The sequence below is a fragment of the Lynx rufus genome, unplaced genomic scaffold (assembly GCF_022079265.1).
Source record: "Lynx rufus isolate CCGP_SWC_20201006 ecotype Redwood Valley unplaced genomic scaffold, mLynRuf1.p SCAF_22, whole genome shotgun sequence".
NCBI classification, from domain to species: Eukaryota; Metazoa; Chordata; class Mammalia; order Carnivora; family Felidae; genus Lynx; species Lynx rufus.
In genome coordinates, this window is record NW_025814837.1 from 22,529,645 (window position 1) to 22,555,449 (window position 25,805).

General features: G+C 35.0%; 1 protein-coding gene across 1 annotated transcript in view; it reads left to right on the forward strand.

The window, feature by feature from the left end:
* The window catches only part of SMCHD1 (structural maintenance of chromosomes flexible hinge domain containing 1), a 159,045-nt gene that overhangs the window by 67,168 nt on the left and 66,072 nt on the right, over nt 1–25,805 (forward strand). Inside the window, exons 23-32 of the mRNA XM_047087085.1 lie at nt 773–912; nt 1,574–1,708; nt 3,531–3,758; nt 9,597–9,745; nt 10,662–10,750; nt 11,317–11,435; nt 15,146–15,313; nt 22,305–22,430; nt 24,662–24,741; nt 24,976–25,133. Of these exons, the coding sequence (XP_046943041.1) occupies nt 773–912; nt 1,574–1,708; nt 3,531–3,758; nt 9,597–9,745; nt 10,662–10,750; nt 11,317–11,435; nt 15,146–15,313; nt 22,305–22,430; nt 24,662–24,741; nt 24,976–25,133 (1,392 nt within the window). The remainder of the gene's footprint in view (nt 1–772; nt 913–1,573; nt 1,709–3,530; nt 3,759–9,596; nt 9,746–10,661; nt 10,751–11,316; nt 11,436–15,145; nt 15,314–22,304; nt 22,431–24,661; nt 24,742–24,975; nt 25,134–25,805) is intronic.

Consider the following 25,805-nt stretch of genomic DNA (forward strand, 5'->3'; position numbering starts at 1 on the left):
TAATCTCTCTGGATTCCAGTTTTCTCATTTATAAAATGAGGATAATATATTGCCCTTTTCATTAAGATTATTGTGAAGATTATGAGAATAGTGCTTAAAACTTAATACACTGCATGGCGTATAGTAAAAAGTAAATAATGTTGCTAACATTAGTGTTTTTCCTAACTGTTCTTTGTGAATTTTTGTTACCAGCATTTATCATAAATTGTATTTAAAAACATCAATGTTTATGGAGCACATCAAATCATCTTGGTACAGTAGTGTGAACCCTCTTTGATCTAAGAGGAAACTTGTAGCTTGCTTGTAACATCAGAGTAGTGGACAAACAAGTAAATTATCTGGTTATATCTTTACATAAACTAATCCTTTGAATACTGTTAACCTAAAATGTGTTTTTTTCTTAATATGTTTTTGAGAAACTAATCATTGTGTAAAGTTAAAGTGAGTAAAAGTATTTTTTAAAAATTCTTCTTGAATATTTTTTTTTCAGGATCTCTTTAAGGTTTTACACCTGTAGGTAATTTCTAGCATTAGTTATTGTGTTATAGCTTGTTGCATAAAACTAAGTCTAGACCTCAAATATATACTTGAGACAACTCTGATCATTCATAGAATCTATACATTTTGGGGATAGAAATGGTTAAAAATGGATATTGCTTATTTTTTTCTTGTCATTTTTAAGATCTTAAAACTTGAAATGTTACAAGTTGTTGTTTCAGTATTTCAGTCTTAGAAACTTGAATCTGTATTTCATTATGTAATTTTCTGGTAGGTCCCCCTCATCGATTGAAAGTGAAACCTGATTCTGAAATTTTAGTTATAGAAAATGGAACAGCTTTCCCATTTCAGGTAGAAGTTCTGGATGAATCAGACAATATAACAACACAACCAAAATTGATTGTTCATTGTAAGGTAAGTTACTGTAGGGTAAGAAGAATATGTAGATTTTATTTTGAGTCCTATGGTAGTCAGTGGACTTGACTGTCTCTTGTACCTACTTTATAGTGAGACTTAAATTGTATTTAGGCCTTTAATGATTATTCCATGGAGAAATTTGTGGGTATCTCATTGCCTATACTTTCAGCATCTGTAAGCCAGTAAAGGTGTTAACTGTATCAAGTTTCATAAAGAATTTTATAGACAAAACATTTGTGTTTTGTCTATAAATGGACCCATCCTTTCTTGGTCCATTCCCCTCAGTTTAGATGAAGTATTTAATTTATGGGTAGAATAATCTTTCAGGGTTAGGGATGGGTAGACAAATGAAAATAAGTTAAAATAAAAAAAAAGGCACAAAAAGAAAAGGAAAACCCAAATAGGTAAAATTTAAAAAAAGAGTAGTGTTTGAGGAAGTTGGTGTTTCAGAAGACATAAATTTTAGTTAGAATTATAGAAAATTACTCTTTTCATTCAGCAGTTGTCTAGAGTATCAGTGAATTCTGTTTCACTTTTTCCAATTTATAGCCAGAAATAGTAGCTGTATTTGAAATTATTTGAAAATTTAAATAATAGTTCTTGAATAATTTGGTACATTTGATTGGGGTCTTACAATTATTTTGTATGTTTTCAATAGTTTTTCGGGGCTCCAAACCTTCCAGTCTACGTTGTAGACTGCAGCAGTTCTGGAACCAGTATTTTAACAGGATCTGCAATTCAAGTGCAGAACATTAAAAAAGACCAGACTCTGAAAGCAAAAATTGAAATACCTGTAAGTTGTCATTGTTATTCATTGATATTATGTTGTTTTCATACAAATATTTTTAACAGCTTTATAACGTTTTAAGTAATATTTGACACATAAAAATGAGATATTTGTGGTTCTTTTAGCTAAGGTGAAGAAAAAGGCAATGTGAAATGGTATAGTGAGTAACAATTTTGTATTAGTAATTTTGATTAAAGCTTTTATAATATCTATGGCTATTGATTACATATTCCTAAAATTAATTTTTTCTTTTATTAAAATGTATTTATGTGTCAATTTTATTTTTTTGTTTCTTATAGTTAACACTTGTTTCTTAGAAAGTTTGGTAAACAACCAGTGAAGGACATATAAATAATTCATATGTATAATTTTAAAAATAAATACATGGTTACTATTTTCAAGTAGAGTTTTGTGGTAATGTACTAATAGGATACTTGTTACTGGATGGATGTACATCACGGCTGTAGGTGAAGCCAGCCTGGAAGAGGGCCAGCAACTGACCTCCTAAGGTTGCAAAATGAGACAACAGATACTTAAGTTAAATATTTCAATATGATTTCTCCATTATTGGTATTGTAGATGATGAGTAATCTGACCAATTGATTAACTGATGCTTTTCTACTCATTATACATCAATTAACATATCTTGAGTCACAAAAGGGTAAAATACGACTGTGTTGTTTTCACTAGAATGAGATGGCTCGTTACTTCATTCCTCTTCTTTACAAGCTGATTATATTGATAACCTTCAAATAACTGTTATGCAGTTTTTTAAATTCAGTAATGTGGGCAGCATGCTTTTGAGCATACTATCTTGCAATCGATCAGGAAGAAGAAACTTGGAGTTTGGGAGGAATCTGGGTTTGGGAGCAAAGAGTAACAAACATTAGGAATTACATAAATACTGTAGAACAGCAGCAGGCAGAAAACCAAGAATCTAGATCAGATATGCAATTAGAAAATGTTATCCAAAGGCAGTAACTCTTGAGTTTGAATCAAGTAAATGCAATATGCTTATAGTAGAGATGTATTTGTTATTTCCCTGATAATTCTGTAAGGTAAGAATTTTATATATATCATCATTCATTTGATTGGGCTTTGATAGGAATGACTACAACTGGATGAGGAAGGAGAAATGGGCTAAATAAGATTGTAAAAGTATTTTAGGCTTAGGCTTACTTTGAATTTTGTATATCCTGTGGAATGCACTATGACCTAGATTATGAAATAATGAATGTAATGTTTTAATTTTTTATGCCTTTAAAATCAGTTTAGTGTAATCCAGTTTGTCTGTACTGATAGGTGGAAAATTGTTGTGCCCATAATATAAATGTGCCAGCTTAGCCTTCATGGCATCTAGAGTTCTCATTTAGCTATAAACAACATTATTCACTCACTTAGTTTCAGTGTATTCAATGTATTACTTCAATATAAATAGTGTATTTTATGGCAACTATTTTCTGATTTTATGGGAAGTTACTAATTTCATACATTTTTATTCTTATTAATAGACGATAGTCACCAAATCTGTCATGTGATTACAAATAAGGGAGAGTGAATCTTTGTAAATCCAAATATGCTAGTTTTTGGCTTTAAGAATGTGGCCACTGTCATTATTTATAACTTGATGGTATAAAATAGGAATTATTAATGGTATAGTGTGATCTTAATGCCAAAACTTATGGATATTAACAGTGTATAAGATGATCTTCCATAATATTGGACATAAATTCTTAAGCAATGTAGAAGACTCACCACTGAAGCCCAAAAATAGGTTTTCAAAAAGTGCAGATGTCATTCAGTATATCTTTCTGTGCTCTTTTCCTAGAGTTGTAAAGATGTGGCACCCGTGGAGAAGACTATTAAGTTGCTTCCTAGTAGCCATGTTGCGAGATTACAGATATTCAGTGTGGAAGGACAAAAGGCAATCCAGATCAAACATCAGGATGAGGTTAATTGGATAGCAGGCGATGTTATGCATAATCTTATTTTTCAAATGTATGATGAAGGAGAAAGAGAAATCCACATAACATCAGCTTTAGCAGATAAAATTAAAGTAAGTATCTCCAAATAGTTATTCACAAGAATTTTGTTCATTTTATGATTGGAAGACTCAACAAGAAGTTTTATCAGGTAGCTTCTAAGAAGCTTATCAGATACAAATAGTACTATTATTTAAAATTTCAGGGTAGGGACACCTGGGTGGCTCAGTCAGTTAAGCTTATGATTCTTGATTTCGGATCTCATGGTTCATGGGTTTGAGCCCCATGTCAGGTCTATACCAACAATGCGGAGCCTGCTTGTGTGTGATTATCTCTCTCCCCCTCTCTCTGCTCCTCTTCCATGTGTGTGTGCAGTTTTTCTCTCTCTTTCCAAAACAAAAAACAAACAAAAATTCCACACTAAAAACTTTTTTATGCACATTCATATGAATGATTCATATGTGACAAATGCATACTTAGAGAAATGATTTGGATGCTTAGCAAAATGCCAAAGATTGGAATTCTCTTTTAGTTGTATACTTCCTGACCAACTGTATTGCTGCAGTCACAGTTAAGATTACCATACCAAAGCAATGTATAGTATTTGTAGCTGCTCTAAAGGCACTAAACCAAAGGTCTGTTAAAGGCAGACAGTGAAACATTACTGTTACTGTTTTAACTACAGGGCCCTGATTTGACCATTTGAAATTGGCATATCACTGTCTAAAAGCCTGATCTTAGAAAACAGTTTTGTAGATTCTCAGCTTCATATGGTCCTCATCAATCTGTTGTAATCTAAATTTATCATTTGCACCTTGTTAGGGTAAATCTGTATGTTGAAACCTAACATCTCATTTAACAGAACCAAATCAAAATAGATTGTTGTCACCTATAGTAGATACCTGTAGCACTCCTCTTACGATTGATTGTAAGACTAGTGGGCATTCTGTGCTTCCTTCTTTCAAGGTACAGTCAGTTCTGCTATAATGAAACACATGCATTTTTTAAAACTTTTTTTAATGTTTATTTTTGAGAGAGAGAAGAACAGCACAAGCTGGGGAGGGACAGAGAGAGAGGGAGATGCAGAATCCAAAGCAGGCTCCAGGCTCAGAGCTGTCAACACAGAGCCCAATGTAGGACTTGAACCCATGAACCTTGAGATCATGATCTGAGCCAAAGTCGGACGCTCAAACAACTGAGCCACCCAGACACCCCAAAACACATGCATTTCTTAAAATCACTGTGCCAGATAAAAGGGTAAAAACCAATAAAAATCACAGGGTGTATGGGGGAAATGGGAATTAGAGGCACAGTACTCAAATTTTATCAGTCACCCATTAAAAAAAGATAGAAGGGGTGCCTGGGTGGCTCAGTTGGTTAAGCGTCTGATTCTTGGTTTCACCTCAGGTCATGGTTCATGAGATCGAGCCCTGAGTCAGGCTCCATGCTGACAGCCTGGAGCCTGCTTGGGATTTTCTCTCTCTTTCTCTCTCTGCTCCTCCCCTGCTCACGTGCCACTGTCTCTCTCTCTCTCTCTCTCAAAATAAACATTAAATAAAAACATTAAAAAAAAAGAATACAGCCTTCAAAATAAAAAAAAAAAGAAACTAATAAAGTAGTCCCAATACATTAGTAGCAATAACACATTAAATGATTAAAAAGTCCACGAACACTACAATAATATGTCAGTTTACTTTGTAGAACTGAGTGCAAGAAGGGTTGCAGCTTGTGGGTTACTGTGAAGTTGTGGAAACCCCACTAAGTGTGGACATGTGTGGCTCAATATACATAATCACCTGAGGTGGCTGGCAGGTTTGAGTTATGTTACTTGTGTATTTCTGCATGGATTGGTTTAGCTGGGGACAGTTTTCTGGGTTCATCTATTTTCATGGATGAAATTGTACATAAGACATAAAATTTGCTTTATTCTCAAACTGTTCCCTAATTTTTTAATATCATTGAAACAAATATGCATTTTCAAACCAAACGTTATAGCAGAACTGATTGTACTTTTTCGCTTGTCATCCAGAAAGAAAAGAACTCCTTAAATCTTGTGTGAGAAAATAATTCTTAAAAATCCAGTTTTCTTTAAGGCAGTTAGAGACAAATAATTCCCCCTTTCTCTGGAAAGCCAACATTTGCAGGCCCTTATATAAGGGGTCCCAATTAACTAAATTTGTGGAGAGTTACTATGTGGGATAGGAGGTAATTATTTCTTTGTACTATTTCATCCTATAGTCATCTTGAGTTTCCAGATATGGGATCTAATATTTAGCCTGTGTATGGCATGTGGCAGGAGGGCAGAAGGAGAGGGAAAGAGAATCTCAAGCAGGCTCCACTTCCAGTGCAGAGCCTGACTGTGAGATCATGACCTGAGCCAAAACCAACAATTAGATGCTTAACTGACTGAGCCATCCAGGGTGCCCCCTTGGGATCTGACATTTTAAAAGAATTGTTCAGTAGGGGTTCAGCTGCCTTTACTTTTAAATCTTACTTGAAATATCCCTTGTCCCATCCAGTTTCTTTTTTCCCTCCGTAATGAAGGACTAGAGAATTGATAGAGAAATAATCCTGATCCTTCTTCGAAGGGGAGGCAACTTGTGTTTTATCTATATCAGTAGACTTAAAGTTGAGTGATATAATAGTGGTGCCAGGAACCTGGCTTCTGAACTGGTTCCTTGCTTTCTCATAGTTAGGTTCCCACATTGTGGTTTCTTATCAAGATTAAGAAGAAACATTGACTTGAGAGCCTCTATCTGTATATAACCTTCTTTTTGCCGTTCAATAAGCATGTGACCAGCATTTGACACCTTTTGGCTCAAATTTAGTAGTTAAATACTTCTTGGGTTCCAAAGATTTTAAGACATGCACCTCTTTATTGGCAATAAAAGATATCAAATGTTATTATATGTATAGTTTTTAAAGTGATTTCTGTGGTCTTCAGAGAGTTCTCCAATATTGAGGAAAGTTAGCCCTGAGCTGGGAATCTATTGAAGGGATAGCACGGCTAGAGTGGGGGGAAGAAAGCCTTTTGGAAAAGTATAACTCCTGCTTTTTCCATTATTTAAATTAAAAAAAAGGTGTGTGTACAGACTTACATATATATTTACATATATTTATATATATATGATACAGTATAAAAGATGATTAAAATTAAAAAGGTGACTAAGAAGATTAGAACAGTTTAAACTGTGAAACCTTAAGAATCACAACTATAGAAGGCTAAAGAGAAAGTTGAACTAAGAATTCTTACCTAGAAAAGATTAGAAGTTTAAAATTAGGATAGAAGTAGGGTGCTCAACTTAAAAAAGGGATCAAGTAACAAATTAGTATGTGGAATGCAAGAGATTTAAAATGAAAGAGCTAAAAGCATCCAAGAATGGATTAAGACTCAAAGGTAGCCAGAACGGTAGATGATTTGTTTTCTCATCTTAGTGAATAGGAGTTAACCCAGATCTCATTCAAGGCCCCCATTAAGAGGTTTCTTTTAACAAAAATTTGAATATTACTCTCAGAATTGATCATTTGATTTGATGTGTATGTTATTTTAAGCTATAATAACCACAGTGGTAATCCTATGGCACAACGTGAAAGAAATGACTGAAAAAATTCCAGTGAAAAATTTCCAGTGAAAGATATGGTAACATTAACAGTGAAGACAAAGAAGAAGCATTTAAAAATTTGAGTATAGTTGACATACAATGTTATGTTAGATTAGTTAGGTTACACACAACCTAGTGATGACAAATTTGCCTCTTCACCACAACTGTAGCTACCATCTGTCCTGTTATGTAGTTATTACGCTATCATTGACCGTATTCTTTATGCTGTGCCTTTTATTCCTATGACTTACTCATTCCATAACTGGAAGCTTGTACCTCCCTCCCCTTGACTCATTTTGCCGAACTCCCCACCCCCCTGCCTGCACCTTCCCTCTGGCAACCATCAGTTTGTTCTTTGTATTTATATGTCTGATTCTGTTTTTTGTTTATTCATTTGGTTGTTATTGTTTGTTTTTTAGATTCTACTTATGAGTGGAATTATATGGCATTTGTCCAACTTATTTTACTTTGTATAATATCCTCCAGGTCCACCCATGTTGTCTTATATAGCACAATCCCACGTGTTTTATAGCTGCATAATATTCCACTGTATATATACACCACATTTCCTTATCCATTTGTCTGTTGATGGACACTTAGGTTACTTCTATATCTTGGCTATAGTAAATAATGGTGTAGTAAACATAAAGGTGCATGTATCTTTTTGAACTAGTGTTTTGTTTTCTTTGGGTAAATACCCAAAGTTTTTGTTTTCTTTGGGTATTCCACCCAAATAGTGGAATTATTGGATCATATGGTATTTCTATTTTTAATTTTTTGAGGAACCTTCATACTGTTTTCCAGAGTGGCTGCAGCACTTTATATTCCCAACAGTGCACGAGGGTTCCTTTTTCTCCACATGGTTGGCAACACTTGTTATTTCTTGTGTTTTTTTATTTAGTCATTCTGACAGGTATAGAGTGATATCAGTGTAGTTTTGATTTGCATTTCCATGATGATTACTGATGTTGAGTATCTTTTCATGTGTCTGTTGGCCATCTTTATGTCTTCTTTGGAGAAATAGGTATTCAGGTATTATGCCCATATTTTAATTGGACTCTTTTTTTTTTTGGTATTCAGGTGTAGGAGTTCTTTATATATTTTGGATACTAACCCTTTATTAGATACGTCATTTGCGAGTATTTTCTCCTATTCAATAGGTTGTCTTTTAGGTTTGTTGATGGTTTCCTTTACTGTGCAAAATCTTTTTATTTTCATGTGGTCTCAGTAGTTTATTTTTGCTTTTGTTTTTCTTGTCTCAGGAGACATATCTAGAAAAATGTTGCTATGGCTAGTGTCAGAGAAATTACTGCCTTTGTTCTCTTCTATGATTTTTATGGTTTCTGGACTCACATTTGGGTCTTTAATCCATTTTGAGTCTGTTTTTGCGTATTGTGTTAGAAACTGGTCTGGTTTCATTCCTTTACACATAGCTGTCCAATTTTCCCAGCACCATTTATTGAAAAGACTGGCTTTTCCCTTTGCATATTCTTTCCTCTTTTGTCCTAGATTAATTGGTTATATAATCGTGGGTTTGTTTCTGGCTTTCTATTCTGTTCCATTGATTTATGTGTTTATTTTTTGTGCCAGTATCATACCGTTTTGATTACTGCAGCTTTGTAGTATGTCTTAAAATCTGGTACTGTGATACCTCCAGCTCTGTTGTTCTTTCCTAGGATTTCTTTGCCTATTCTGGGTCTCCTGTGGTACCATACAAATTTTAGTATTATGTGTTCTGCCTTTGTGAAAAATACTGTTGGTATTTTGATAGGGAGTGCATTGAATATGTAGATTGTTTTGGATAATATGGACATTTTAATAGTATTCTTCCAGTTCATGGGTATGGAATATCTTTCCCTTTGTTTTTGTCATCTTTAGTTTCTTTCATCAGTATTTTGTAGGTTTTGGAGTACAGGTCTTTCACCTCTTTGGTTAACTTTATTCATAAGTATTTTATTCTTTTTGGTGTAGTTGTAAAGGGTTTTTTTTTTTTTTTTCTCTTTCTATACTTCATTTTTAGCATATAGAAACATTTCTGTTTTCTGGGTGTTAATTGTATATCCTGCCACTTTACTAAATTTATTACTTGTACAAGTGTTTTGGTTGGAGTCTTTAGAAGAGGGAGAAACTTCTTAATCTCACTAATACATGTATGAACCACCATCATTTATGGTCATAAAGGGACTTTCTTTTTCTTTGGAGGTGGTGAAGATGGGTTATAATTTAACTTTGATTCTTCAGTAAGATAAGTGGCATTAGGAGTACATTAGGCTAAGCTTTATATTCTTAGGTATATAATTTCTCTTTTAGGTTAATTGGACTCCTGAGATTAACAAAGAACACTTGCTACAGGGTCTGCTTCCTGATGTACAAGTACCGACATCTGTGAAAGATATGCGCTATTGCCAGGTTTCATTCCAAGATGATCATGTGTCTTTGGAAAGTGCATTTACAGTAAGGTTTGTGGGCATATTATATTTTGAGGTATTTCAAAATTCAGCATATGACAACAAAAATACTTGTCTCCAAAGCACACCAGTGAAAGTTATTTTTAATGTAGAAAAGATTGCAATTTCTGTGAAATAAAGTAGGTTGTCTTTGGAATAAAGTTTCACAGGAAATAGTGATTAATTCATCAGTCTTTTCATCTCTTTGGTTAAGTCCATTCCTAAGTATTTTATTCTTTAGTATACCCTGTGCTTAATGACCCTCTGGTATCTGTAAGAACTATAACTGTCATTAAAGGAAAGCCCTCCTAGTGCAAGCAGCAGTGAAAACACCTGTGAAATGACAGATATTAAAAAATATAAAAGATACAGTGTGATCAGTGTGTTGCTCAGAAGGAAAAATTCTTTCATTGCTTCGTGATTAAAGCTGAGTCCTACCAGACCACTATGTATTGCTGATAGAAAAGGGAAGACTTATGTAAATATATATAGAAAAATCTTTTACCCTGGCCTCAGTTTCTTGCTCACCTCTTCCAGTAACCTTATTCACTTGAATTCCTCCATCCGTTTTCATAGTATTTCCAGGCTCCATAGTTGAGATAAAATTTTTAGATATACTGCTCTCCACCTGCCACCTGATCTCTTGATGAGTTATTTTTACTGACCCACCTTTTCTTTCTCAGTTCTCTAGTCATAATTTCCTTTTAATCCAGCATGGATGCTATGATTTAACACTTTGCAAGCTGTCTTTTCTCTGTTTCCGTTTGGTTTAATAGTGATGTTATATAAATTGAGGTATTTTTGGAGGGGTGTTGTATTTAAGATTTAGAAAGTGAGTGATATATATATGCTTACTCTTTAGCATATTAAAACTAAGTTTTTTCTACAGTCAAAGGTAGAACTAAAGCCTTTTCTTAACTAATTTCAGGCCACTTCCTGATGAGCCTAAACATTTAAAATGTGAGTTAAAAGGAGGAAAAACAGTACAAATGGGCCAAGAGCTTCAAGGAGAAATAGGTTAGTATGGTCTGCATTTTTTCTTTAAAATACTTTTAGAATATGTGCTTACCTACATTCACATTTTGGCATACGTGATCTGAAAGGAAAGCTTTGGTTTTATATACATTTGGTGTTTTAAAATCTATCGTTAGAGAAGATTGCTGTATTTTTACTATCTTTGCCTAGGCTGACATAACTTTAAAATCATTTTGGCAAAAATAGTTTCTTGGGAAAATACTGATTATTGTTAGAATAATAATAGTTAACATTAAAACTATTACATTAAAAGTGCAAAGTAAACGTATCAGTGGATTCACGTTTATTTTTCTTACATTTAGAATATTACCTGAATTAGAATAATATTGAATTATTTTCTTCAAATTTTGTAGTAAGATTAACATCAAAATGGTGTTATATATAATAAATATAAGCATACTTAAGTAGATTGTTGATTTTTTTTTGGTAGCGATTATATAAGAAACAAGTATTATTTTTTACAAAAAAATACATAAGAGAACAAAGTTACAGTGGTTTTCCTAAGCATAATTTTAAGTGTTAAAATTAAACTTTCCTTTTTTATATAGTTGTAATAGTTACAGATCAGTATGGAAATCAGATTCAAGCATTTTCACCAAGTTCTTTATCTGCGTTGGGAATTGCTGGGGTTGGACTTGACAGCTCCCATTTGAAAACTACTTTTCAGGTATGATTACTTTTCATAGCAGTTGGCTTATGCCGTTGGTTTACATTTAACAACATTTGGGAAAAACTAAAATAACCAAAAGAAGTTTGATTTTGGTGTTAACAATGCAAAGTCACAAAAGGGATTTAGACGGTTTTGTTATGATCAACTTTAAACATATGCAAAAAATAGAATAGCAGAGGTAATCCCCATGTTTCTATCACTCAGCCTCAATAATCACCACTTTCCACTTCGCCATGTCTTTTTTTTTTTTTTTCAAGTTTATTTTGAGAGGGAGCGCGTGCACAAGTGGAGGAGGGATAGAGAAAGAGGGAGAAAGAGAATCCCAAGTAGGTTCTGCTCAGAGCCCAATGTGGGGCTCTATCCTACCAACTGCGAGATCATGACCTGAGCTGAAACCAGTCAAGTGAGCCACTCAGGCACCCATCATTTTGAAGCAAATTCTATACGTTATAATGTTATCCATACATTGGTATGTCATACATGAAATGTCATCCATAAATATTTTGATATGTATGTAAACGTAGTTTTTCATAAATAAATAAAATTTTAGTGCTTACATCCTGCATTAAACAGGATGCTAGTGAAAAAATTGGGGAAATTTACAGCTGTGCAGTTATTTGAGATTAGCTTGAAAAAAATTACTGTAGTGGAATCGTTTCAGTTTAAAACAGGCAAACGTGATGTATTCTGCTTGGAAAGATCAAAAACAACTCTCAGGGAAAAAAAAGATGTGGGAGTCCAGGCTTTAAGGAACCTGCCAGGCCATAGTAGGTGAGAAGGAATTCTAAGGCCCAAGTAAAGCTGAATCCAGTTAGGGCATTTAATGCTTTTTAAAAACTCTTCTTCCTTTTAGAGTCTCCATTACAGTCTTTAACCTGACAAAGGAATCATAAGAGTAGTCTCTTTGTTGCCCTTCCTTACTAGAGTTTCTTCTTCTCACTAATCTGTTGATGGTTTTCTAGTTCTCACGACACAACTCACTATGTCTTAGTGCCAAAGAACTTTTAATGATGTTTACTTTACAAAGATAAAGTTTAGTGTTTGACTTTCAAGTTTTTGCATTATTTATCTCCCCCCTATGTATATATGAAATCAGAAGATAACTATGTTTCTGCTGTATGCATGAGCAACCGTGCCTCCTATCACTTTATGCATAGACACCCATCTTCATTCAATAATTTCTCCTAAATTATAACCTGCCTTTCTGCCTCTTCAGTTTTCCCTATCAGATTCCCATCAGCACATAAACATGCTGTCATATTTCTCATGTTTGTTTTTTTTTTAAGTGTATTTATTTATTTTGAGGGAGTACGTACAAGTGGGAGAGGGGCAGAGAGAGGGAGAGAGAGAATCCCAAGCAGGCTCTGTGCTGTCAGTGCAGAGCCTGATGTAGGGCTCAAACTCAAACCGTGAGATCATTGCCTGAGCAGAAATCAAGAGTTGGACACTTAACTACCCAAGATACCCCTGTCTTACCTCTCATCTTAAAAGACAAATTATACCCCCCCCCCCCCAATCAAAACATCCTTGGGCTCTAATTCCCTGTCCATCTGTTGCTCTCTTTCTCTTCTTTCCATGGTGTAACTCCTTGGAAGAGTTGTATATACTGTTTCCACATCCTTTTTTGTCATTCTAAGGCAAGGCACTCATCATTTTTTTTTCCGTTTCACCTGACCAAATCCATTGTCCATTTTCCTTTCTAATTTTATGCCACCTATTAGATCTATCAGCATTTTATACTGTAAATTTAGACTTCATCTGCTTAGTATGGCCTAAAATATCCTAAAGTATCCTACCACAGCATAATCTCCCACCTTTCTCCATAGCTCATTATTCTTCAGCCAAGGTGACTTACTTTCTTCCTGTTGTCATTTTACAACTGAGGTATACTATCTTGACTTGTTTTCAAGCATCAGGAGTCTACCCCCAGTCTCTACAGAGAAAAAATCAGAGGCTTCTGTTTTAAAACTATTTTTTTTAATAGTGGTTTTTTTCTAAATAAAAAGTAGTTTTAATATGTTATTGATTCTTCAAATTATTTCTGCATTTGCATAAAATGTACTGCTATTCTGAAGTACATTCCTTTGATAATTTCAGCATTAGACCATAGCACCTTTCAGAATTTTATTATTTTTTTTTTTAATTTTTTTTTTTTCAACGTTTTTATTTATTTTTGGGACAGAGAGAGACAGAGCATGAACGGGGGAGGGGCAGAGAGAGAGGGAGACGCAGAATCGGAAACAGGCTCCAGGCTCTGAGCCATCAGCCCAGAGCCTGACGCGGGGCTCGAACTCACGGACCGCGAGATCGTGACCTGGCTGAAGTCGGACGCTTAACCGACTGCGCCACTCAGGCGCCCCCCTTTCAGAATTTTATATTTAATTCTATTTGAACTCATCTACAGTTTGTAAATGCATATACAGATTTCCTTTTCAAGATTGGAAGTAAAACCAGAATAACTTCCAACAGGACTTAAACAAGAAATCATGTCTTCAAAAAGCCTTTTAATGATTCACTAATAAATATGGAATTCTAGGTTATACTTCATATATTTTCAGTTATCAGTGTGTTTTACTAATGAATATTTGTTTTCCAGATACTGAAAAATTCTGAACTCATTGGGGTTTGATTAAGTTTAATTATTTTGCAGTGTCTTTGTACAGAAAATGTTCTACTAACAGTTGAGAATGTCAAACATGAAATTTTAACGCTGATTATTAACATCTGATGGAGTAGGGGCACCTGGGTGGCTCAGTAGGTTAAGTGTCCGACTTCAGCTCAGGTCATGATCTCACAGTCCGTGAATTCCAGAGCTGTATCAGCTCTGTGCTGATAGCTCAGAGCCTGGAATCTGCTTCGGATTCTGTGCCTCCCTTCCTCTGCCCTTCCCCCTTCCCCTCTCTCTTTCTTTCTCAAAAATAAACATAAAAAAATTTTTTTTAAATCTGATGGAACAGATTTGTGTTCATCACAAATTTGAGATAAAATTGTTAAGGATCATTGTTAAAATGAATACTAGGGTACTCGTGCCACTGTGGAATTAGTTTATATCATTCCATCACATAGCAGAAATTATAGACTGGTTTCATTGATTCCCATTAATATGCTGTGAACCTGAAATTGGGCAGTAACAAATCAAAGCCCCTACCTTCTTGGAGATCACCTTACAATGGGAAGAGCATGCAGTAGGTAGGAAATGAGGGATAAGAAAAATAAAATGGGGTAGTGGAAACCGTACCATTATATAGGGTAGTCAGGGAACACCCCTCTGATTAAGGTATCCTGTATGCAGAAACCTAACGAAAGGCCATGTAGATTGGTAAAGAATTTTGCAAACATCAGGAAAGAACAAGTGCAAAGCACACTTTTTGGGCAGCACACTATTGGGCAAGCACACATTTTGCTGTTTGGGGAATAAAAAGGAGATGGTGGAAATAAGAGGCTAATTAGGAAAAGAGGAGATAAAAAGACATAGCACCTTTTAGATCTCTCTCTCTCACAAAAAAGAAATTCAGCTTCTCCTTTCAAGGAAGTGAATTTGATAGTATGCCAGTATTATTATGTGTGCAAATTATTTGCCATTAGTTATACGCAGAAACATATCTGTATGCATAGTGGGTTAATGACAACATTTTCTTTTTCTTTTTTTTTTTTTTTTTGAAAACTAAACATTACATCCCTCTTTACAATGTACCTTTCCTCACTAGGAAAATACACAAAGTATAAGTGTAAAAGGCATCAAATTTATTCCAGGCCCTCCTGGAAATAAGGATCTTTGTTTTACTTGGCGTGAATTTTCTGACTTTATTCGAGTGCAGCTAATTTCTGGACCGCCAGCAAAACTTCTCCTTATAGACTGGCCAGAATTAAAGGAGGTAAGTAACTGCCTTGATTAAAGGAAAGAATTTACTATCACATGGCTTATTACTTTCAGGTTGTGAGTGGGTAGATATATTTTACTGTTGAAGTAACAGCAAATAGCAATGGTAACAATAACAAAAGGACAAAGTAATATTCTAAATACTTCGTTATTTAATTCATCACTTGTGTCCTCATTTGTTAAAGAATAGGGAAATAACTTGAACACTGAGAAATGTACAGTATGTTATTTTTGCTAGAATTTAAATTAAAAAAATTTTTTAAGAGTGTAATCACACCTTAAAATTTTATTACAGAAATTTTCGAACATGCATACAAGTGAAAATAGCATAATGAATCCCCAGGTTTAACAGTTACTGTTTTTTTCCCAATTTTGTTTCATCGTTCTGTCTTACTGTCTTAAAATGTTTTCTCTGGAGTTTGACAAAGCACATCAGATATCAAGTCATTATACACATGAAAACATTGGCATGCCTTCCTTTACAAATAGTTAAATCTTAAGTATAAACTTTGCAAATTTCTGTTAAATCTGTTGAGTTTTTACTAAATGTTTAGAATTCTGGTTTTAAAATATTTGGATTTTTGTTTTCAGTTTTGGTCTAGCAGGGCTCTACCTGTTGGTATGACAGCTTACATACTTTTCTCAAGGAAGATGAGCTTATCACCTTGGTTATGGATGAAATTAATACTTTTAAAGGAGTACATCACCTAAGAAAAGTGTACATTATCTGTGGTCTAGTTTGAGATGGCTCTTTTTGGTTTGTGAGTTTAAAATAGATAAACAAGTGGTGACAGTGAGCTCTAAAATTTTTTTCTGTAATGTGTTGATTGAGGAGTTTTACTGTAAAGCCAGTGCTTTTTTATTTGGGAGCATTTATACTACATAAGTAATACACTTTGTGTTTAATGAAGTCAATAAAGGATTTGTTGGTTGATGACATTATGAAATAATTGTTTACCTTTGAGGTGGAAAAAATGTTAACATGTTCATCTTTTTATATGGATTTGTGTTGGGGAATGTCAAAAATAATGACAGTTTAACTCAAAAGATTTTTAGAAGATTAATTTGCAGATACCATAGAAATCCAGAAGCTTTAAAAAAACTCATTTCTCATTATGTTAGAGAAATGGTTATATGTAGATAAGGCTGTAAAAGTAATCACCGAATGTCTGGTATTCCTAAAATTTCCTAATTCTGTTTTTAAAAAATTTATTTAAGCTCAAGTTAGTTAACAATACAGTGTAGTAATTCGTTTCAGGAGTAGAATCCAGTGATTCATCACTTACATACATATAACACCCAGTGCTCATCCCAGCAAGTGCCCTCCTTAATTCCCATTATCTGCTTAGCTGTCCCCTCACCCACCTCCCCTCCAGCAGCCCTCAGTTTGTGCTCTGTATTTAAGAGTCTGTTATTGTTTGCCTCCCTCTCTTTTTTTTTTTTTATCTTATTTTTCCTTCCCTTCCCCTGTGTTCATCTGTTTTGTTTCTTAAATTCCACATGAGTGAAATCATGTGATAATTGTCTTTCTTTGAGTGACTTATTTCTCTTAGCCTAAGCCATGTTGTTGCAAATGGCAAGATTTCATTTTTTTTTTTTTGACCACCAAGTAATAATTCCAGAGTGTATATATACCACATCATCTTATCCATTCATCAGTCAATGGACATTTGGGCTCTTTCCAAACTTTGGCTATTGTTGATAGTGCTGCTATAAACATTGAAGTGCATGTGCCCCTTAGAATCAGCATTTTTGTATCCTTTGAATAAATACCAAGTAGTGCAGTTGCTGGGTCACAGGGTAGTTGTATTTTTAATTTTTTGATGAACCTTCGTACTGTTTTCCAGAGAGGCTGGATCAGTTTGCATTCCTGCTAACAGGAACTGTCCCCCTTTCTCCACATCCTCACCAACATCTGTTGTTTCCTGAGTTGTTTATTTTAGCCGTTCTGACAGGTGTGAGGTGGTATCTCATTGTGGTTTTGATTTGTAGTTCTGTGATGATGAGTGAGATTGAGCATCTTTTCATGTGTTGTCCCATCTGGATGTCTTCTTGGGAAAAGTATCCATTCATGTCTTTGGCCCATTTTTTTCACTGAATTATTTGTTTTTTGGGGTGTTGAGTTGGGTAAGTTCTTTATAGATTTTAGATACTAACCCTTTATCCAGTACATGATTTATAAATATCTTCTCCCATTCCATCAGTTGCTTTTTAGTTTTGTTGACTGTTTCCTTTGCTGTGCAGAAGCTTTTTATCTTGAGGAGGTCCCAGTAGTTCATATTTGCTTCGGTTTCCCTTGCCTTTGGTGATGTGTCTAGTAAGAAGCTGCTCTGGCCGAGGTCAGAGAGGTTTTGCCTGTTTTCTTCTGTAGGATTTTGATTATTTCCTGTCTCATATTTAGGTCTTTCATCCATTTTGGATTTATTTTGTATATGGTGTAAGAAAGTGGTGCAGTTTCATTTTTCATGTCGCTGTCCAGTTTTCCCAGCACCATTTGCTAAAGAGACTGTCTTTTTTCCATTGGATACTCTTTCCTGCTTTGTCAAAGATTAGTTAGCCTTACATTTGTGGGTTCCTTTCTGGGTTCTCTATTCTGTTCCATTGATCTGTATGTTTTTGTGCCAGTACCATACTGTCTTGATGATTACAGCTTTGTAATACAGCTCAAAGTCCGGAATTGTGATGCCTCCATCTTTGGTTTTCTTTTTCAACATTACTTTGGCTGTTTGGGATTTTCTCTGGTTCCCTATAAGTTTTAGAATTATAGCTCTGTGAATCTAGCTCTGTGAAGAATGCTGGTGTTATTTTGATAGGGATTGCATTGAATGTGTAGATTACTTTATCGACATTTAGCAATATTTGTTCTTCTGATCCTTGAGCATGGAATGTTTTCCCATTTCTTTGCATCTTCTTCAGTTTCTTACATAAGCTTTCTGTAGTTTTCACTGTACAGATCCAAATCAACCTCTTTGGTTAGGTTGATTTTTAGGTATCTTATGGTTTTTGCTGCAGTTACAAATGGGATCAATTTCCTGATATCTCTTTCTGTTGCTTCATTATTGGTGTATAGAAATGCAGCCAATTTCTATTTCTTTGATTTTATATCCTGCAACTTTGCTAAATTCATGTATGAGCTCTAGCAGTTTTTTTGGTGGAGTTTTTAGGGTTTTCCATGTAGAGTAAGTATCTTGTCATCTTGGAAGAGTGAAAGTTTGACTTCTTCCTTGCCAATTTGTATGCCTTTTATTTATTTTGTTGTCTGACTGCTGAGGCTACGACTTCCAGTACTATGTTGAACAACAGTTGTGACAGTGGACATCCTTGTTGTGTTCCTGACCTTAGGGGGAAAGCACTCAGTTTTTCCCCATTGAGGATGATAGTTAGCTGTGGGCCTTTCATATAAGGCCTTGTGATGTTGAGATATGTTCTGTCTATCCCACTTTCTTGAGGGTTTTTATCAAGAAAGGGTGCTGTATTTTGTCAGATGCATTTTCTTTCTTTCTTTTTTTTTTTTAATGTTTATTTATTATTAAGAGACAGAGAGACACAGAGCGTGAGTAGGGAAGGGGTAGAGAGAGGGGGAGACATAGAATCTGAAGTAGGCTCGGCTCTGAGCTGTCAGCACAGAGCCCGACACGAGGCTCAAACTCACAAACTGCGAGATCATGACCTGAGCTGAAGTCGGTCGCTCAACCAACTGAGTGACCCAGGCGCTCCTGTCAGATGCATTTTCTGTATCTATTGAGAGGATCATAGGTTTCTTATCCTTTATTTTATTAATGTTGTGTATCAGGTTGTTGGATTTGTGAATATTGAACCAGTCCTGCAGCCTAGGAATAAATCCTATTTGATTATAATGAATAATTCTTTTTTTTAATGTTTATTTTTGAGAGGGAGGGAGAGACTGAGCACAAGTGGGAGAGGGGCAGCGAGAGAGGGAGACACAGAATCACAAGCAGGCTCCAGGCTCTGAGCTGTCAGCACAGAGACTGATGCAGGACTCGAACCCATGAACTGTGAGATCATGTCCTGATTCAAAGTTGGATGCTTAACCAACTGAGCCACCCAGGCACCCCAATGAATAAATCTTTTAACATACTGTTGAATTTGATTTGCCTAGTATCTTGTTGAGAATTTTTGCATCCAGGTTCATCAGGGATATTGGCCTATAACTTTCCTTTTTATTGGGGTCTTTGTTTTTGGAATCAAGGTAATGCTGGCTCCGTAGAATGAGTTTGGAAGCTTTCCTTCCGTTTCTATTTTCTGGAACAGTTTGAGAAGAATAGGTATTAACTCTGCTTTAAGCATCTGATAGGATTCCCCTGGGAAGCCATCTGGCCCAGGACTCTTTGTTGGGAGATTTTTGATAACTGATTCAGTTTCTTTGCTGGCTGTGGGCCTGTTCAAATTTTCTATTTCTTATCATTTGAATTTTGGTCGTGTGTGTCCATTTCTTCCAGATTGCCCAGTTTGTTGGCATAAAATTTTTCATAGTATTAACAACTGTTTGTATTTCTGTGGTGTTGGTTGTGATCTCTCCTCTTTCGTTACTGATTTTTATCTTTGTGGGTCCTGTCTTTTTGATACGTCTGGCTAGTGGTTTATCAATTTTATTTATTCTTTCAAAGAACTAGTCTTCAATTTCATTGATCTGTCTGCTGGGTTTTTTTGTTTCTATATCATTTATTTCTGCTGTTATCTTTATTATTTTCCTTTTTCTGCTTGTTTTAGACTTTATTTGCTGCTGCTTTTGTAGCTCCTTTAGGCGTGAGGTTAGGTTTTGTATTTGAGACCATTCTTGCTTCTCGAGATAGGCCTGAATAGCAATGTACTTTCCTCTTAGGACTGCCTTTGCTGTATCCCACAGGGTTTCGACTGTCGTGTTTTCATTTTCATTGGCTTCCATGTATTTTTTTTTTAATCTCTTTTTCAATTTCCTGGTTAACCTGTTCATTCTTTAGTAAGATGTTCTTTAACCTCCGTGTATTTTTTCCTTTGGTTGATTTCAAGTTTCATAGCATTGTGATCTGAAAATATGCATGGTATGATCTTGATCTTTTTATATCTATCGAGGACTGATTTGTGTGACCCAGGATGTGATCTATTCTGGAGAATATTCCATATGCACTAGAGAAGAATATTCTGCTGTTTTAGGATGAAATGTTCTGAATGTATCTGTTAGGTCCTAATTAATTCTTGACCCTACCTTCCCCCTAATAGGATCTGAAGTGGAAAAGGGGAACTAATTTAACACCTAACTGATAAATAGAAAAAAACGTATAAATGTTACATTAATATACACATATGTTCTTTCATTTAGTCTTAACATTACGCACTTTTTAATATTCTTATTTTATAAATGAGGAAACTGAAATCCTGAAACATTGTTACATTCCAATATTAGAAAGTGGTAGAGGTTTGTAATTATGAACATTAGATTTTGGATACTTCCTCCGCCCCCCCGCCCTTTCTCTTAGACAACTCTGTGACTAACAGTTTAGGCTACAAGTCATTTATTAAAGAATATTCTTTAAAAGTAATTACTGTGTGATGGGTAGACAATGTGTTTAGGAATAAAGTACCATGATAATGTTTGCATTTGGAAACTGTCATTGATTTTTTAAATTCAGGCTTTTAATAAACTTTGGCAGATGGAATATAGTCAACTATAGCCATGTAAAATTTGTGATCGTTAAGCATTTTAACTAAACTAGTCTTAAAGTTCTTTTTTTAAGAAAAATTAAATCCTATCCAAAACACATTAGTATTTTCCCCACTTTTAGCAACCTCCTAATTTGAACCAACTACCTCTAGTAAAGTGGGGCTTGGAGGAAGCAGAGGAAACATTATTAATAGGAAAGAGATGATAAATCAACTTTACTTTTTCACTAGTCAGTTCTCTCCAATCTGTTTTTCAGCTTTTAAAATATGATACATAAGATTGGAACTTCATCAGGTTTCTTGCTAGGCAGTGTGTTTCCTTTGATATGTTCAGTACAAATAGGTCAACAAGCAAATTCCCAAAATTACATAGCCGTTACATGGAGGAAAAAAACAAGCGTTTTTGTATAGATTATCAGCAACTAGTTCTATTTATGTACGTATGTTTGTATGTATTTTCTTTTTTTTAATTTAAATTTTATTTAGTTAACATACAGTACAATATTGGTTTCAGGAGTAAAATTCAGTGATTCATCACTTACATACAACACCCAGTGCTCATCATAAGTGTCTTCGTTAAGTACCACTCTAGCCCATCTTCCACCCACCTCCCTCCGTCAACCCATATATATGTCTTTTCTCTATCATTAAGAGTCTCTTGTTTGTTTCCCTCTCTTTTCTAGTCCTGTTTAATGAGTGGTAGAAAGCTGTGTATTACTGCTTCATGTAAAGTGCCTGAGTGCTTGTCCTTGACAGAGGAGCTAAACCATAGACAGCCAATGCTAAATCTGAGAACCTAAGATAAGCTTTTAAGTAATTCCTTTTTTTTTAAATGCTTATTTATTTATTTTTGAGAAGGAGGAAAAGGGAGAGAGAGACTGTGTGCGAGTTGCAGGAGGGAAATATAGAGGGAGAGAGAGAATCCCAAGTAGACTCCACACTGTCAGCACAGAGCCCAGCATGGGGCTTGATCTCATGAACCATGAGATCATGACCTGAGCCAAAATCAATGGTCAGACACTCAACCGACTGAGCCACCCAGATGCCCCCGTTGAAGTCATTCTAATATGTAACTTTTAGGGATGTGTTAAAAGCCATAATGTCAAATGCTTTTTTTTGAACTTTTATTATTAATTACTTCTATAAGATGATGATCACTGGTGACAATATAATTCACTTTCAGAAGTTTATTTTAATAGATGAAGAAGCCATTTGTGACTAGAACCAAGATAAATTAAGTGATCATTTAATAAGTGTACAAGTAGTAATTATATCATTTGGCACATATGCTTTAATGCTTTTGAAAATATTTATACCTGTTTTAGTCCATTCCAGTGATTAATGGAAGAGAATTACAGAATCCTCTCATTGTTCAACTTTGTGATCAGTGGGACAATCCAGCACCTGTACCACAGGTCAAAATAAGTCTTGTGAAAGCTAACAATTTAAAGGTAAGTTTTAAAACATCCTTACATAATTTTCATCTACTTAAAATTTTGGGTTTCATTGTCATAATGTTATTAGATGTCATATTTTTAAAAACATAGTCTTACATAACCTTGATTATTGCTTAGTTTAAATCACCTTAAAGATTTTTCATAATTATTTTGAGGAACTAAACTTCATATCTTGCAAGCAATGTAATAAGGGGCAGTATTCTACAGTTATGATTCTTTCTTTTTTTTTTTTTAATTTTTTTTTTTTTAACGCTTATTTATTTTTGAGACAGAGAGAGACAGAATATGAACGGGGGAGGGTCAGAGAGAGGGAGACACAGAATCTGAAACAGGCCCCAGGCTCTGAGCTGTTAGCACAGAGCCCGACGCGGGGCTTGAACTCACGGGCCGCGAGATCATGACCTGAGCCGAAGTTGGCCGCTTAACCGACTGAGCCACTCAGGCGCCCCAGTTATGATTCTTTCAATACTAGTATGTATTTGGATTTCAGATTAGAATGAATAGATGACACTGAGAAAGTGAGTAAAGGCAAATATAGTGGCCTACAATATGGGTTAAGGAATAGGCATTACTTGGGAAACTTAAGCTAAAGGTGATCAAAAAGCATCATGTGAGTACCTGTCCTCCATACCTTATGGAGTGCTACCAGGGCCTGGGCATAGCTGCTAGACTTATACTGAGTTATATTCTAGGATATGGGGCAAGCATGAGTATCGCCTTGTAATGTTTGGGGGCAAACATTGTGCTTAATACCAAGAAGTCCTAGATTAGGTACCACCTGTTTACACGAGCACTGGGATTGCCAGCTTCTTCGGTTCTAGTGGGAACTTGGGGTGCCTGGTACAGAGTTGGAGGCCCTCCTGTGAGGGGAAATGGGAGAAGCTGCTTGTCCCTTGCAAAGTTGTATTGTGACATAGTCCCTCCTGATGAAGTCAATTAATTTGTCCCAGTCAGGTTGTTACCAGGCAGCACAGAGACAATTCCTGGGGTTGTCTTCAGCCAGGTTTAAGTATCCTTCTATGAACATTTTATCATTTTAGTGGATAAAAACAGTTGAGATTATGTAAATATTCAGTTGTCTTAAAAATAATCCATTAATTCAATAAGAACTCGTAACAGGTTTCTAGGACCTGACACGTTGATCTTAAAAGTCATATGGGAAATTAAAATGCCAAGAATGGCTTGGGATCCACATAGACTTATTTTCATAGTAAAATAGTTAGGGTCAGTCTTTCTGTTAAGAAAGACTGTGGTATTGCTGCTATACACCCGGAAGTAGAAGACATGCTTCTTGGGCTTAGCAACAAGAATTTAGGACCCAGATGGAAGAAATACTTTGAGAAAGATGAGTTGAGAGGTAAATGGATCAAAGGATAAATGAGATAAGTAAAATAAATGATTTTATTTTGTCATTTTGATTGTGCCTTCTCATTTTCGCCTGTTGCTTTTTTGCATGTACCTACCATATTACCTAACTTTTAGGTTCCATTAAGCAGAAATGGACATCAGAGCTTAGGAAAGAGTCTGATATCCTGCTACAACAGTTTACAAATTCACTTTTGTTGTCAGTGTTTGCGTTTAGGAGAGTTAAACTGATTATTTTCTACCACAAATAAGAATATTAGTCTAGTTTCACAGAAGTATTTGTAGAAGGCTGAGAGATTCTTTTAACCAGTGATGAGTACCATTGATTTTTATTCATTGGAAAGTGAAAGCTTGGTTGTCACTAAGAAGGTAGTGTTGCAACAGAGGTCTAAGGAACACGTCTGAGTAAACATGAAGAGAAAGATGAGTAACAATGGACATGTTATCTTGATGCCTTGACTTAAATGTGTATTTATGTTTATTTCACCTGTGCCATTCCCCCACCCCACCTCCTCAGCCCCTATTTTGGAATGTACCTTCAGTGTTTGTATAACCAACCTTCACTTGAAATATCATTGCTGTTGAAGCAGTGAGCATTGAATTCTGCAACTTAGTAACTGAAATACACTAAATTATAGTTTAATTGATCAAGATGAGAAGTTGTCCTTTGGGTTAAGTAATTATATATTACATTATTTCTACTAGTTCAGATTAGGAAATCAAAGATTGTAGAAGTGTGTGCAAGTACAAATTTTAAAATAGTAATGGAGGAAAAGAACATTGTAATAGGGGAAAAGAATTTGTTCTCTAGAATTGTCTAATTAACCGTTTTGTTTTGTTTTGTTTTGTTTTGTTTTTAGCTTACTCCTTCAAACCAACAACATAAAACAGATGAAAGGGGCAGGGCTAATTTGGGAGTGTTCAGTGTTTATGCCCCTAGGTAAGAACCAAAAGTTTGATAATTATTAGTCATATAAAAATTGAGTTTTCTTATTCCTTGCCGAAGTTAAGAGTAATAATTAGCCTTCTATTTAGTGTTAGGTAGTAGATGGAACTGAACAGGAGTAGAGACATTTTGTAAATGAGTTTAACTTTGTATAAGTTGTCTCAATTTTTAAGCTATAACTATAATGTAATTAGAACTCTTTGTCTCTCTTTTTCTCCCTCCTGTTAGAGGAGAACATGTGATGCAGGTTAGAGCCATTTATAACAAAAGTAACATAGAAGGACCTATAATTAAGTTAATGATTCTTCCGGACCCTGAAAAACCTATTCGTCTCAATATTAAATATGACAAAGATGCTTCCTTTTTAGCAGGGGGTATTTTCACTGGTGAGTAAGTCACAAATTTCAAATAGATTTGTAATGATAATTGCTTTTTACACTAGTGGAATAAATTATTTATTCTAGATATTCAGCATGATAAAAAACAAGCCTGCATAGCATTTTAAATGGCAAAGAAAATGTTTGATTTAACTATATCTTCTTTCATCTCTATTGTACATTCCCTTAATGGTCAAGAATGAACGGAGAGTTTGTACATAAGCTGAGAGCCTGTGGTTATGGAGTTTGTGTTTGTTCATTCACTGGATTGTGAAGTTCTGCAAAAGAAGGATGGCAAGAACTGTGGCAGTTCTATTAAATAGGTTGTAATGTCATCTTCAACCAAATAGAACCAGGATTCTTTAACTTAATTTGGATGAAAACATCAGAATTTATTATTAAAGCTATTTCAGAACAAAAAACATTTCCTAAATACCTGCGATGTCCAGACACTGTATTGGGCTCTTGGTTCCAATAATGAATACAACAATTGCCAATGAGTTCTGTCTACTGTAGAAAACACTTAAGTAAGCAGATAATTTCAGTGTAGTCTGGCAGTGTAGTCTTCCTATTTTCAATAGGAAATGGTATTTACTTTATATGGGTAATTTTCTTGAAGACTTTGTTTTCTTTTTTTTTTTTTTTTTTTAATTTTTTTTTTTCAACGTTTATTTATTTTTG